This window comes from Balaenoptera musculus, chromosome 14, assembly GCF_009873245.2.
Source record: "Balaenoptera musculus isolate JJ_BM4_2016_0621 chromosome 14, mBalMus1.pri.v3, whole genome shotgun sequence".
Lineage (NCBI taxonomy): Eukaryota > Metazoa > Chordata > Mammalia > Artiodactyla > Balaenopteridae > Balaenoptera > Balaenoptera musculus.
Window position 1 is genome coordinate 16,596,865 of NC_045798.1, and position 15,133 is coordinate 16,611,997.

Sequence of the window (15,133 nt, forward strand, 5' to 3'; positions counted from 1 at the left end):
AAAATTCAAATAATAGAGACTCTGACTGAAGTTTTGACACTTGGCTTTGCAGAAGGTAAGAGAGGCACTAACAGGTCTTTCTACAGCCCTGATCTCTGAACCCTATTTTTCTTACGTCTGTTGTCCTCTTTACCAGGTTTAATTCTTGCACCTTTGTTGATGGTGCCATAAACACTAACCAGTTCTAAGACTTCACTAAGCCCAGCTGGGCAAAAGAAGTAATATTCTCACATCAGCCGACTCTTCTATGTGTAGATGGCATATTTTCTCACATATTTTAATGGCAAAGAGAAGGTAAAAAGGCGCGGGTCAATTAAGACACTTTATTGAAGAAAGTTATGGACTACCTCAAATGTATCAATGACAAATACACTGACTGGGTTCTGCTAAAGAAATCTATACACTGGGACTTCCCTGGTGGCGCAGTGGTTAAGACTCCGTGCTCCCAATACAGGGGTCCTGGGTTCTATCCCTGGTCAGGGAACTAGATCCCACATGCATGCCACAACTAAGAGTTCACATGCCACAACTAAGGAGCCCACGTGCTGCAACTAAGGAGCAGGCAAGCTGCAACTAAGGAGCCCTCAAGCCACAATTAAGGAGCCCGCCTGGCGCAACTAAGACCCAGCACAACCAAATAAATAAATAAATATTTTTTTAAAAACTCTATACACTGTCTTAAATAAGGATATAGACTCATGGAATGAAGTACAGTTGACCCTTGAACAAGATAGGGGGTTAGGGGTGCTGGCACTGGCACAGTCAAAAATCCACATATAACTTTAGAGTCAGACTTCATATCAGGAGTTCTGCATCCATGGTTTCAAACCACAGATCATTTAGTACTGTAATCCATCTTTACTGAAAAAAAATCCATACATAAGTGGGCCCGCACAGTTCAAATCTATGTTGTTCAAGTGTTAACTATAATTCTTGAGAATTCTTCTAGACCAAGAGTCAACAAATTACAACCCACATGCAAATCTATCTATTGCAGTTTTTGTAAATACTAACATTTCAAAAATAATAAATAATAATAAAGTTAAATAATAAATATATTTCTAACTAATATAAAAATAAGAATTATACAGAAAAAGTGATATTTACTGGATTAAAAAAAGATCCAACTATATGCTGTCTATAAGAGATATGCTTCGGAGTCAAACAGGTTAAAATAAAATGATTTCAAAAAATGGTGCTGGGAAAACTGGATATCCACATGCAAAAGAATGAGGTTGAACCTTATATAAAACCATATACCTAGAGACTTCCCTGGTGGTCCACCGGTTAAGAATCCGCCTTCCAATGAAGGGGACATGGGTTCTATCCCTGGTTAAGGAACTAAAGTCCCACACCCCGCAGGGTATCTAAGCCTGTGCGCTGCAACTTCTGAGCCCTTGCACCACAACTACAGAGCCCATGCGCTCTGGAGCCCATGCGCCACAGCTAGAGAGAAGCCCGCACGCTACAACTGGAGAGAAGCCTGCGCACTGCAACAAAAGTTCCCGCGTGCGGCAACTAAGACCTGACAGGCAAAAATAAATAAATATATATTTTTAAAAGTACCAAAAATTAACTCAAAATGGATCAAAGACCTAAATGTCAGATCTAAAACAATAAAACTCTTAGAAGACAACATAGGGCAAGAGTTTCATAACACTGGATGTGGCAATAATTTCTTGGATATAAAAACAGAGGACGGAGCCAAGACAGTGGTGTGGGAAGACACCGAGTTAGCATCTTCCCACAACTAGGGTGCCTGCTGGCCGCTGGTGGGGGACCCTGACACCCAAGGAGATGGTAGGAACCCCCAAGTGAACCAGTAGGACGTGGGGGGACAGAGGTGGGAGGCGAAGTGGAGGCCAGACAGGATCGGCGCCCTGGAGGCCGGGGAGATCAGGAGAGGTAGGTAGGAGGGGCCCTCTGGGAGGAGTGGGAGAGGAGCAGAGGGCAATCGCCTGGCCCACTCGGCCAGGGAGTCTGCTGAGCTCCCAGGGTGGTACCCTGCCCTCCAAAGCCCCCTCTAGGCCACATGGGTCCTTGGGAGCACAGGAGGGAGACCCGAGAGATCAAGAGAGGCAGGTAGGAGGAGCCATCTGGGAGAACAGGAGAGGAGTGGAGGGTGTTTGCCCCACCCACTTGGCCCAGGGAGACTGCTGAGCTCCCAGGCTGGTCCACTGCCCTCCAAGGTCCCCTGGCCGCATTGGTCCTGGTGCATAGCAAGAAGGCCAAGAGGAGAACCAGAGAGGCAGGTAGGAGGGGCCCTCTGGGACAGGAAGAGCAGGAAGAGCAGGAAAGGAGGAGAGGAGGGCATTTGCCTCACCCACTAGAGCCCAGGAAGCCTGCTGGGCTCCCAGGTGAGGAACCCCACCCTCTGAGACCAGGGGTGGGGGGCACGCCTGGGCCCCTTCTATTCCTTGAGCCTAAGCCCCATCCATGACAGTGCCCAGGGCCTTTTCCAGACCTGTGGGTCCTAAGCATAGGCCCTGCCCACTGCCCAAATCTCACCCTTGCGTAGGCCCCTCCCTCCACAGGAAGGCCTTTTCCCCGTTTTTTTTTTTTTTCTCTTTTCTCTCCTCCTCTTTTTTACTACTGTGGTACTGTTGTACCTTCCGGTTGTTGATTCATCTATATTTTTATTTTTATATTCTTTCTAACGTATCTGTTAGTTTCCTAGTCTAATTTTATTTTTTACTTTGTTACTGTTCTCTTTTTTCTTTTGCCACCCCACAGGGCTTGTGGGATCTTGGTTCACGAGCTAGGGGTCAGGCCAAAGCTCCTGCAGTGGGAGCTCCATATCGGAACACTGGACTAACAGAGAACCTCAGACCCCAGGGAATATTTATCGGAGTGAGGTCTCACGGAGGTCCTCATCTCAGCACCAAGACCCAGCTCTACCCAACAGCCTACAAACTCCAGTGCTCAAAGCCTCAGGCCAAACAACCAGTAAGAGAGGAACACAAACCCACTCATTAAAAAAAAAAAAAATGAGATGGCAAAAAAATATGTCACAGATGAAGAAGCAACGTAAAAACCTACAAGACCAAATGAATGAAGAGGAAATGGGCAATCTACCTGAAAAAGAATTCAGAGTAATGAAAGTAAAGATGATCCAGAATCTCAGAAATAGAATGGAGGTACGGACTGAGAAAATAAATGTTTAACAAAGATCTAGAAGAACTAAAGAACAAACAAACAAAGATGAACAACACAATAACTGAAATGAAAAATACACTAGAAGGAATCAATAACAGAATAACTGAGGCAGAAGAACGAATAAGTGAGCTGGAAGACAAAATGGTGGAAATAACTGCCAAGGAGCAGAATAAAGAAAAAAGAATGAAAACAATTGAAGACAATCTCAGAGACCTCTGGGACAACACTAAACGCACCAACATTCGAATTGTAGGGGTCCAAGAAGAAGAAGAGAAAAAGAAAGGGTCTGAGAAAATATTTGAAGAGATTACAGTCAAAAACTTCCCGAATATGGGAAAGGAAATAGTCACCCAAGTCCAGGAAGCACAGAGAGTCCCATACAGGATAAACCCTAGGAAAAACACACCAAGACACATATTAATCAAACTAAAAAATTAAATTCAAAGAAAAAGTATTAAAAGCAGCAAGGGAAAAACAGAAAATAACATATAAAGGAATTCTGATAAGGTTATGAGCTGATTTTTCAGCAGAAACTCTGCAGGCCAGAAGGGAGTGGCAGCATATACTTAAAGTGATGAAAGAGAAAAACCTACAACCAAGTTTACTCTACCCAGCAAGGATCTCATTCAGATTCCACGGACAAATCAAAAGCTTTACAGACAAGCAAAAGCTAAGAGAATTCAGCACCACCAAACCACCTTTACAACAAATGCTAAAGAAACTTCTCCAAGCGGGAAACACAAGAGAAGAAAAAGACCCACAAAAACAAACCTAAAACAATTAAGAAAATGGTAATAGGAACATACATATCAATAATAACCTTGAATGTAAATGGATTAAGTGCCCCAACCAAAAGACACAGACTGGCTGAACGGATACAAAAACAAGACCCATATATATACTGTCTACAAGAGACCCACTTCACACCTAGGGACGCATACAGAATGAAAGTGAAAGGATGGAAAAAGATATTCCATGCAAATGGAAATAAAAAGAAACCTGGAGTAGCAATACTCGTATCTGATAAAACAGACTTTAAAATAAAGACTGTTACAAGACATAAAGAGGGACACTACATAATGATCAAAGGATCAATCCAAGAAGAAGCTATAACAATTATAAATGTTTATTCACCCAACATTGGAGCATCTCAATATATAAGGCAAATGCTAACAACCATGAAAGGAGAAATCGACAGTAACACAATAATAGTAGGGGACTTAAACACCCCACTTACAGCAGTGGACAGATCATCCAAACAGAAAATAAATAAGGAAACACAAACTTTAAATGACACAATAGATCAGATAGATCTAACTGATATTTACAGAACATTCCACCCAAAAGTGGCAGATACACTTCCTTCTCAAGTGCATTCTCAAGAACATTCTCCAGGATAGATCACATCTTGGGTCACAAATCAAGCCTCAGAAAATTTAAGAAAATTGAAATCGTATCAAGCATCTTTTCTGACCACAACACTATGAGACTGGAAATCAATTACAGGGAAAAAAACTACAAAAAACACAAATACATGGAGGCTAAACAGTGCACTACTAAATAACTAAGAGATCACTGAAGAAATCAAAGAAGAAGTTAAAAAATACATAGAAACAAATGACAATGCAAACACGATGACCCAAAACCTATGGGATGCAGCAAAAGCAGTTCTAAGAGGGAAGCTTATAGCAATTCAATCTCACCTCAAGAAACAAGAAATATCTCAAATAAACAATCTAATCCTACACTTAAAACAACTAGAGAAAGAAGAACAAAGAAAACCCAAAGTCAGTAGAAGGAAAGAAATCATAAAAATCAGAGCAGAAATAAATGAAATAAAAACGAAGAAAATAATAGCAAAGATCAATAAAACTAAAAGCTGGCTCTTTGAGAAGATAAACAAAATTGATAAACTCTTAGCCAGACTCATCAAGAAAAAAAGGGGGAGGATGCAAATCAATAAAATTAGTAATGAAAAAGGAGAAATCACAACTGACACTGCAGAAATACAAAGGATTATAAGAGACTACTACAAACAACAATATGCCAATAAAATGGACAACCATGAAGAAATAGACAAATTCTTGGAAAGGTACAATTTTCCAAGACAGAACCAGGAAGAATTAGAAAATATAAACAGACCTATCACAAGTAATGAAATTGAAACTGTAATTAAAAATCTTCCAACAAACAGAAGTCCAGGACCAGATGCCTTCACAGGTGAATTCTATCAAACATTTAGAGAAGAGCTAACACCAATCCTTCTCAAACTCTTCCAAAAAATTACAGAGGGAGAAACACTCCCAAATTCATTTGACGAAGGCACCATCACCCTGATACCAAAACCAGAAAAAGATATCACACAAAAAAAGAAAATTATGGACCAATATCACTGATGAACATAGATGCAAAAATCCTGAACAAAATACTAGCAAACAGAATCCAACAACATATTAAAAGGATCATACACAGTGATCAAGTAAGATTTATCCCAGGGGTGCAAGGATTCTTCAATATAAGCAAATCAATCAATGTGATACACCACATTAACAAATTAAGGAATAAAAACCATATGATCATATCAATAGATGCAGAAAAAGCTTTTGACAAAATTCAATAGCCATTTATGATAAAAACTCTCCAGAAAATGGGCACAGAGGGAACCTACCTCAACATAATAAAGGCCGTATACGACAAACCCACAGCAAGCATCATACTCAATGGTGAAAAACTGAAAGCATTTCCACGAAGATCAGGAACAAGACAAGGATGTCCACTCTCGCCACTCTTATTCAACATAGTTTTGGAAGTCCTGGCCATGGCAATCAGAGAAGAAAAAGAAATAAAAGGCATACAAATGGGAAAAGAAGAAGTAAAACTGTCACTGTCTGCGGATGACATGATACTATACATAGAAAATCCTACAGATGCCACCAGAAAACTACTAGAACTAATCAATGAATTTGGTAAGGTTGCAGAGTAAAAAATTAATGCACAGAAATCTCTGGCATTCCCGTACACCAACAATGAAAAATCAGAAAGAGAAGTTAAGGAAACATTCCCATTTACCATTGCAACAAAAAGAATAAAATACCTAGGAATAAACCTGCCTAAGGAGGCGAAAGACTGTACTCAGAAAACTATAAAACACTGATGAAAGAAATCAAAGATGACATAAACAGATGGAGAAATATAGCATGTTCTTGGATTGGAAGAATCAATATTGTGAAAATGACTATACTACCCAAAGCAATCTACAGATTCAATGCAATCCCTATCAAATTACCAATGGCATGTTTTGCAGATCTAGCACCAAAAAAATCTTAAAATTTGTATGGAAACACAAAAGACACTGAAGATCCAAAGCAATCTTGAGAAAGAAAAACGGAGCTGGAGGAATCAGGTTCCCTGACTCCAGACTATACTACAAAGCTACAGTAATCAAGAACACTCCCTAACACCATACACAAAAACTCAAAATGGATTAAAGACCTAAATTTAAGGCTGGACACTATAAAACTCTTAGAGGAAAACATAAGAAGAACACTTTTGACATAAATCACAGCAAGATCTTTTTTGACCCACCTCCTACAGTAATGGAAATAAAAACAAAAATAAACAAATGGGACCTAATGAAATTTAAAAGCTTTTGCACAGCAAAGGAAACTATAAACATGACGAAAAGACAACCCTCCGAATGGGAGAAAATATTTGCAAACAAATCAACGGACAAAGGATTAATCTCCAAAGTATATAAACAGCTCACGCAGCTCAATATTAAAAAAAAAACAACCCAATCAAAAAATGGGCAGAAGACCTAAATAGACATTTCTCCAAAGAAGACATACAGATGGCCAAGGGGCACATGAAAAGCTGCTCAACATCACTAATTATTAGAGAAATGCAAATCAAAACTACAATGAGGTATCACCTCACACCGGTTAGAATGGGCATCCTCAGAAAATCTAGAAACAACAAGTGCTGGAGAGGGTGTGGAGAAAAGAGAACCCTCTTGCACTGTTGGTGGGAATGTAAATTGATACAGCCACTATGGAGAACAGTATGGAGGTTCCTTAAAAAACTAAAAATAGAATTACCATATGACCCAGCAATCCCACTACTGGGCATTTACCCAGAGAAAACCACAATTCAAAAAGACACATGCACCCCAGTGTTCATTGCAGCACTATTTACAATAGCCAGGTCATGGAAGCAACTGAAATGTCCATCGACAGATGAATGCATAAAGAGGATGTGATACATATATATGATGGAATATTACTCAGCCATAAAAAGGAGCGAAACTGGGTCATTGGTAGAGACGTGGATGGACCCAGAGACTGTCATACAGAATGAAGTAAGTCAGAAAGAAAAACAAATATCGTATATTAACACATATCTGTGGAATCTAGAAAAATGGTACAGATGAACCAGTTTGCAAGGCAGAAATAGAGACCCAGATGTAGAGAACAAACATATGGACAAGAGAGGAAAGTGGGGGGAGGGGGGGTGGGATGAATTGGGAGATTGGGATTGACATGTATACACCAATATGTATAAAATGGATGACTAATAAGAACCTGCTGTATAAAAAAATAAAAGAAAAAAGAAAAAATAACCAGAGGAACAGGCACAAAAGAATAGACAAAATGGATGTTATGAAAATTTTAAATTTTGTGCATCAAAAAACACTATTAACAGTGTAAAAAAGGCAATCCACAAAATTGGAGAAAATATTTGCAAATCATATATCTGATAAGGGATTAATATCCAGAATATGTAGAGAACTCCTAAAACACAACAAAAAAACCCCCAAATAACCCAATTCAAAAAATGGGCAAAGGATTCAAACAGACATTTCTCCAAAGAAGACACATGAATGGCCTAAAGCACATGAAAAAATGCTCAATGTCACTAATCATTAGGGGAATGCAAATCAAAACTACAATGAGATACTACCTCAAACCCATTAGGATGGCCACTATTAAAAACAACAACAACAACAAAACAGAAAAGAACAAGTGTTGGAGAGAATGTGGAGAAAACTGGAACCCCTGTGCACTATTGGTGGGAATGTAAAATAGTACAGCTGCTCTGAAATATGGTATGGCGGTTCCTCAGAAACTTAAAAATAGAATGACTATATGATCCAGTAATTCTACTTCTGGGTATAAACCCAGAAGAATTGAAAGCAGGATCCTGAGGAGGTATTTGTATGTCCATGTTCAAAGTAGCATTATTTACAATAGCTAATACATGCAAGCAACCTGAGTGCCCACTGATGGATGAATGGATAAGCAAAATGTGGGCTATACATACAATGGACTATTATTCACCCTTAAAAAGGACGGAAGTTCTGCAATATGCCACAACACAGATGAACCTTGAGGACATTATGCTAAGTGAAATAAGCCATTCACAAAAAGACAAATTCTGTATGCTTCTACTTATATGAAGTATTCAGAGTAGTCAAAATCATAGACAGAAAGTTGAACGGCAGTTGCTAGGGGCTGGGGGAAAGGAGGCAATGGGGAATTACTGCTTAATGGGTAGAGTTTCAGTTTTATAAGATGAAAAGAGTTATGGAGTTGAATAGTGGTAATGGTTGCCCAACATTATGAGTATATTTAATACCACTGAACTATACAGGTAAAAATGGTTAAGACGGTAAATTTCATGCTATGTATACTTCACTAAAAAAATGAAAAAAAAAAAGAATGGAAAAAAATATACCACAAGTAACCGAAAGAAAGCTGGAATAGCTATACCTGACAACAGATAAAACAGACTTTAAAACAGAAGATGTTAATAGAGAAAGAGAGGAACTTTTTATAATGATAAGAAGGTCAAGGACTTCCCTGGTGGTGCAGTGGTTAAGACTCCACACTCCCAATGCAGGGGGCCTGGGTTTAATCCCTGGTCAGGGAACTAGATCCCACAGGCATGCCACAACTAAGGAGCGCAAGTGCCACAACTAAAGGAGCCTGCCTTCTGCAACTAAGACCTGGCGCAACCAAATAAATAAATAATTATTGAAAAGAAAAACAAAAATAATAGTTGGCGATTTCAAAACCTCCACTCTCAATAATACATAAACTAGACAGAAAATCAGCAAGAATGTAGAAAACAACACTATCAATGAACCTGACCTGACATCTATAAAACACTCCATTCAACAACAGGGGAATATATATTCTTCCTAAGTGCACACAGAATATCCTCCAGGATAAACCACATGCTAGGTCATAAGTCTCAATAAACTTCTGAAAATTAAAATTATGTGAAGTTCTCCAACAATAATGGAATTAAGCTATAAATCAACAGAAGAAAATTTGGGAAATTTAAAAATATATAGAAACTAAGTAACATGCTTCTAAATAACCAATGAAGAAGAAATAATAAGGGAAATTAGAAAATATTTTGATCTGAAGGAAAATGAAAACACAATAAGCTAAAATGTATGAGCTGCAGCTAAAGCAGCATTTAGATGGAAACACTAAACACTGCTTTAGCTATCAATACCTCTATAACAAAGGAAGATCACAAATCAATAATCTAAGCTTATACCTTGAAAAACTAAAGAACAAACTATACCCAAAGCAAGGAGAAATATTAAAAAGTAGAGTAGAAATCAATAAAGTAGAAAACAGAAAATAGAGAAAAATCAATGAAAACCAAAAGCTGATTCTTTGAAAGGTCAACAAAATTAACAAACCTTTAGCTAGACTGACTGAGAAAGAGAGAAAAAACACAAGTTATTAACATTAGAAATGGGGGCTTCCCTGGTGGCACAGTGGTTAAGAACCCGCCTGCCAATGCAGGGGACACGGGTTTGAGCCCTGGTCCGGGAAGATCCCACATGCTGTGGGGCAACTAAGCCTGTGTGCCACAACTCCTGAGCCTGCAAGCCACAACTACTGAGCCCGTGTGCCACAACTACTGAAGCCCACGCACCTAGAGCCTGTGCTCCACAACAGGAGAAGCCACTGCAATGAGAAGCCCTGCCGCAACTAGAGAAAAGTCCATGCGCAGCAACGAAGACCCAATGCAGCCATAAATAAATAAATTTATTTAAAAAAAAATTCCATTCTTAATAGCATCATAAAGAACAAAATATTTAGGAATAAATTTATCAAAAGAAGATCTATACACTAAAGACTCAAACACACTGATAAATAGGGGAAAGCCCGGAAAAAAATGGAGAGTTACACCATGTTCTTGGCCTAGAAGACAATATTGTTAAGATGGCAACTGTCCTCAAACTGACCAACAGATTCTATGGAATCCCTGTCAAAACCCCAGCACACTTTTCTTGGTAGAAATTGACAAGCTGATTCTAAAATTTATTTGGAAATACAAAGAACTTAAATAACCAACTTAATTTTTTTATATATAGAAACCTTCAGTTTCCTAGGTTTTTTGGGGTTTTTTTTTTTGAGATTTGTTATTTATTTATTTTATTTATTTTTGGCTGCTTCAGGTCTTAGTTGCGGCACACAGGATCTTTCGTTACAGCTCACGGGCTTCTCTCTAGTTGCGGCGGGCAGGTTTTCTCTTCTCTAGTTGTGGTGCGCAGGCTCCAGGGCAGGTGGGCTCTGTAGTTGTGGCGCACGGGTTCCAGAGTGCGTGGGCTCTGTAGTCTGCGGCACGCAGGCTCTCTAGTTAAGGCGTGCAAGCTCAGTAGTTGTGGCACGCGGGCTTAGCTGCCCTGTGGCATGTGGGATCTTAGTTCCCCAACCAGGGATTGAACCTGCATCCCGTGCATTGTAAGGCAGATTCTTTACCGCTGGACCACCAGGGAAGTCCTGCCAGCTTAATTTTGAAAAAGAAAAACCAAGTTGGTTCTCATGCTACCCAATTTGAAAACTTACCATAAAGCTTCAGTAATCAAATCAGTGTGGCACTGGCATAAGGATAGTCATATGGATCAATGAAACAGAAAAGAGAATCAAACAAACAAACAAAAACAAAAAAAGAAAAGAAAAAGAAAAAAGGAAAAGAAGAAAAAAAAGAGAATCCCAAAATAAACTTATACATTTATGATCAACTGATTTTCAACAAAGGTAATTCAACAAGCAAAAGACAATGTTTTGAACAAATGGTCCTGGAACAATCCCATTTTGGAAAAGTTTCGCCGTTTCTTAAAAAGTTAAGCATAAACTTACTGTACGACCCAGTAATTCCACACCTAGGTATCTACCCAGAAGAAAATGAAACATATGTTCACACAAAAACTTGTATGGACAAGTTTTATTTATCATTTTATTCATAGTAGCTAAAAACTGGAAACAATCTAAATGTCCATCAACAGGGGATAAACAATAAAAAGATTCCTCAACAATAAAAAGGAGTGAACTACTAATGCATGCACTAACATGGATGAACCTCAAAAGTACAAGTAAAAGAAGCCAAACACATAAGACTACATATTATATAATTTTGATTATTTGGAATTTCTAGAGAAGACAAAATAGTGACAGAAAGCAGTCCAGTAGTTGTCTGGGGTGAGGAGTCACAGTAGAGGCTGACTACAATGAGGCAGAAGGAACTTTCCAGGGATGGGGGTGGGGTGGGGGAGAGGGAGGCGAGATAGAATAATTCTAAAACTGGATTGTGAGGACAGATGCACAGCTCTATAAATTTACTAAAAATTACTGAATTATACACTTACCTTGGGCGAATTTTATGGTATGTGAATTATAACTGCAATTTTTTTAATGTTTTTAAAACTAAGGAAATGAATTTTCATTAAGTTCATAAAGTATTAAAAACTCTGCCATATACAATAGAAAACAAATATGTAAGGCAATCTCTAATCCCAAAATGCTCATTATCCAGGTTTAGCTAAGTGACTTGGGAGTAGTGAAGTCATGGCCTATGGCAGTAGAGACAGAAATGAGAAGACAGAGCCTATGGTTGTAGCCAGTTGGCCTTATCCTAATACCTTAAAGAGTAATAGGATGAGATTTTAAAGTCCAATCCGCCCACTCTCAGGTAATCAGGCAGCAGAAGTTTAAATGTTGTGGTGAGAACCCAGGGAAATAGCTTTTCCAGCTGAACTCCAGAGGTCTCAGTTCTTACCAAATGAGGGAGAGCCTCAAAAAAGCAAAACAATGAATACAACACAATATCACAGACCAAAAGTTTTATTTGATGTGATGCTGGCTTGCTGCCAAGGGAATATATCCTCGTCAGTACTGGTTGTTAGATCAGATATTTTCAACTACACTAATTTGTATCGGTTGGACACACCCAAATTAGTAGGAAGATTCACCAATGACCTGTTAATAAGTACATGAAGAAAAGCTAAAAAGTTTTAAGAAAATTAGGTTGGACAATAGTGACCAACTGAAGAAAACCCCAACTCTTTCTAAACCATTCTTAGGTTGCTATGAGCTAATATCCATTGAGTTCTTACTAAATGTTAGGTACTGTAAGCACATTTAGATACATGTGCTTATTAAATTCTCAAAAAAACCCTAAGCTGAGGAGATTCTTTTATCCTTTTCCTATGGATGAGGAAACTAAGTGACAAAGAAGTGACTTATTCAAGGACACAGTGAAATGAATGGCCAGGCTGAATTTCAACTCATGAGTCAACCTGGAGAAACTACAACAACCACTAAGTAACACTGCTTCCCCGTTTATACATTTGCCCACATAGAACTATGTCCCTGTTCTGCTCAGAACTCTCTGAGATTTCCCCTCCTACTCAGGGTCAAAGCCAAAGTTCCTTCAATGGCCTACAAGGCCCTGTGTATACTGTGGCTTCCCATCACCTATCTCTAACATAATCTATACTGACCCACTGCATTCCAGCCACCTTGTTGTTCCTGGGTCACACGAGACCCGCACCTACCCTCAGGGCCTTTGTACCTGCTGTTCCCACTGCCTATAATATTCTTCCCCAAGACAGTCGAGGTTTGTTCCCTCATTCCCTTCAAAGCTCTATGCAAATGTCACCTCCTCAGGAAAGCCTTCCCTGCCTACCCTTCCTAAAATAGTACTCCCCCCTTTTTAATACTTAATTATATCATCTGGCAATGTTTATTACCTAACTCCACCATCTAGACAGAAGCTCTATGAAAGAGGGACATCTAGGAGTCTGGCTTTGCACGACAAGTGCCTAAGATAGCACCTGGCACGAAGCAGATAATACTTCTTGAGTTTAAAAATCTGCCAAATGTATTTTGATTCACAACCCAATCATATACCTTTAGGCAATTCACGATGCTGTACCAATAAAATCCAAACCAAAAGAAAAAAAAATGTATCTATCAAAGTAGTCTTTTAGAACCTTTATTTCTATTATTTAAAATTTGATCTTCCTTAATGTGTATGTTCTGTTTTGATGCCTCGTTTAAATGGTGAATTTTCTTTGAAGTGACTGATGACTTCTATAAACTTTACCACCCCCCAAATTGTTAGACGTGTAAGTTCTTAATTAGTTATTGACTGTAGTGATTGTGTCTTGATGGGGAAAATAACCCCACGTTGCCTGTCCCTCAAGGGAAAATGAAATTCTTAAATGCACAGAGTTGACTTAATACTGTAAAATAAGTAAATAATACATATCAAACTTTAAGCTTCAGTGTTCAATTCACATAAGAATCTAATTTCCTAAGTACAGCTAAATAATAACTTTCTGGCTCCTGTGACTGAATGCCTCAATGTCTGCCTGTTTAAAAGAAAAAGAGTAAAAAGCAGGTTTTTAAAAATGTGTCATTTTATTTAGGTCACTTTGGAACACACATATTTGCTTTTTTTTTGGTTAACAGAGCAGTAAGTTACAGAACACCATTAGCTCCTTCTAAATAAACTTAGTGCTACCTAGGAGGAGAAGGAAAAGGAAACAGGAATAGGGGAGGGACCACACGGAAAAGTGAGAACAACTTATTTGCCAAAGGACAGGTCTTGTAAGAAGGCGATCACCTCCTTCTGCAACAGCAGATTTCAAACAAATCTGGAGCGATGGGTAAGGTCCAGTTCTCCAAGTGGTGTTGCAGCAGATCATCTGAAAGCAAATTCTGATGGAACTTGGGGAATGTTCGAAAACAGTAGTGGGGCCCCCCTCCGTCCTACTCACATCAAGTATCTCCTCGCCACTCACCTTCCATTCTAGCGAAGCGGGGAATCATATCCCCGCTTTAAGCAGGTAAGTCGGAGAGAGTCGGATGTCCCTCCCTACACACACAAACCCTTCTCCCCAGTGCTGTAAAACGTAGTCCACGGAACCCAGTGAAAACCGAAACCCGGGAGTTGCTCCAAGTTCTCTCCGCTTTCTGAGGTTGGAGCCGAAAGGAATGTCACAGAAACAAAGCGGGGAGGAAGGGGGCATCTCCCCCTTACCTTGATGGCTTTCTCCATGTCGCTCTCCTCCCACATGCTCCGCGGGGCCCGCACGGCCGGGAGCAGCAGAGGCTGCGCAGCTGCCGGATCCCGCCGCAGCCGAAGGAACAAGGGGCTCAGCACTCGGGGCCCTGGGTCTCGGGGAGACGGGCAGTAGCCGCCCCCGGGGACCTGCGGGGATGAGGGCCCCGACGCCGGCTCGGCCTCGGCGGGCGGCTCTAGGCTGGGGGCGGCGGCGGCAGCGGCCCCCGGGAACAAGCCTTTGTGCTGGGCCCCGCGCGGCCGCCTCCCAGCCTCATCCCCGGCCGGGGAGGCAGGCTCCCGGGGTAGGGCGAAGCGGGGAAGGCCCCGATCCGGGGCGATGTGCTGGGGCCTCGCGGGGCCGCCGCTTAGGCCCGGGCTCGCCAGGTCCTGAGGAGGAGCCTGCGCCTCCGCCTCCGCCGCCGGCACCGCCGCGAAGCCGAGGCCGAGCCCACCGCCGCCGCTGCCGCTGCTCCCGCTGCCGCTTCAGCGCCACACATCGCCGGGACACCCGCGCCGGGCAGCCCCGCCAGCCGCCCGCTTGCCGGCGCTGTGCCCCGCCTGAGCTCCGGGCCGCCCCTCCTGCCGCCCGACTTCGTGTCCCCAC

The 15,133-nt window shown here is 40.8% G+C and overlaps 1 protein-coding gene across 7 annotated transcripts in view; it reads right to left on the reverse strand.

Moving 5' to 3' along the window:
- The window catches only part of MAPKAPK5 (MAPK activated protein kinase 5), a 46,403-nt gene extending 31,735 nt beyond the window's left edge, over positions 1-14,668 (reverse strand). For 6 of the 7 annotated variants that reach the window (XM_036823831.1, XM_036823830.1, XM_036823825.1 and 3 more), the window contains exon 1: positions 14,506-14,634. In XM_036823831.1, coding sequence (XP_036679726.1) covers positions 14,506-14,541 — 36 coding nt within the window. In that variant the 5' untranslated portion in view covers positions 14,542-14,634. Of the gene's footprint in view, positions 1-14,505 lie in introns of all 7 variants that reach the window. The other variant, XM_036823828.1, reaches the window with a different exon arrangement.
- Between the last annotated feature and the right edge of the window lie 465 nt (positions 14,669-15,133).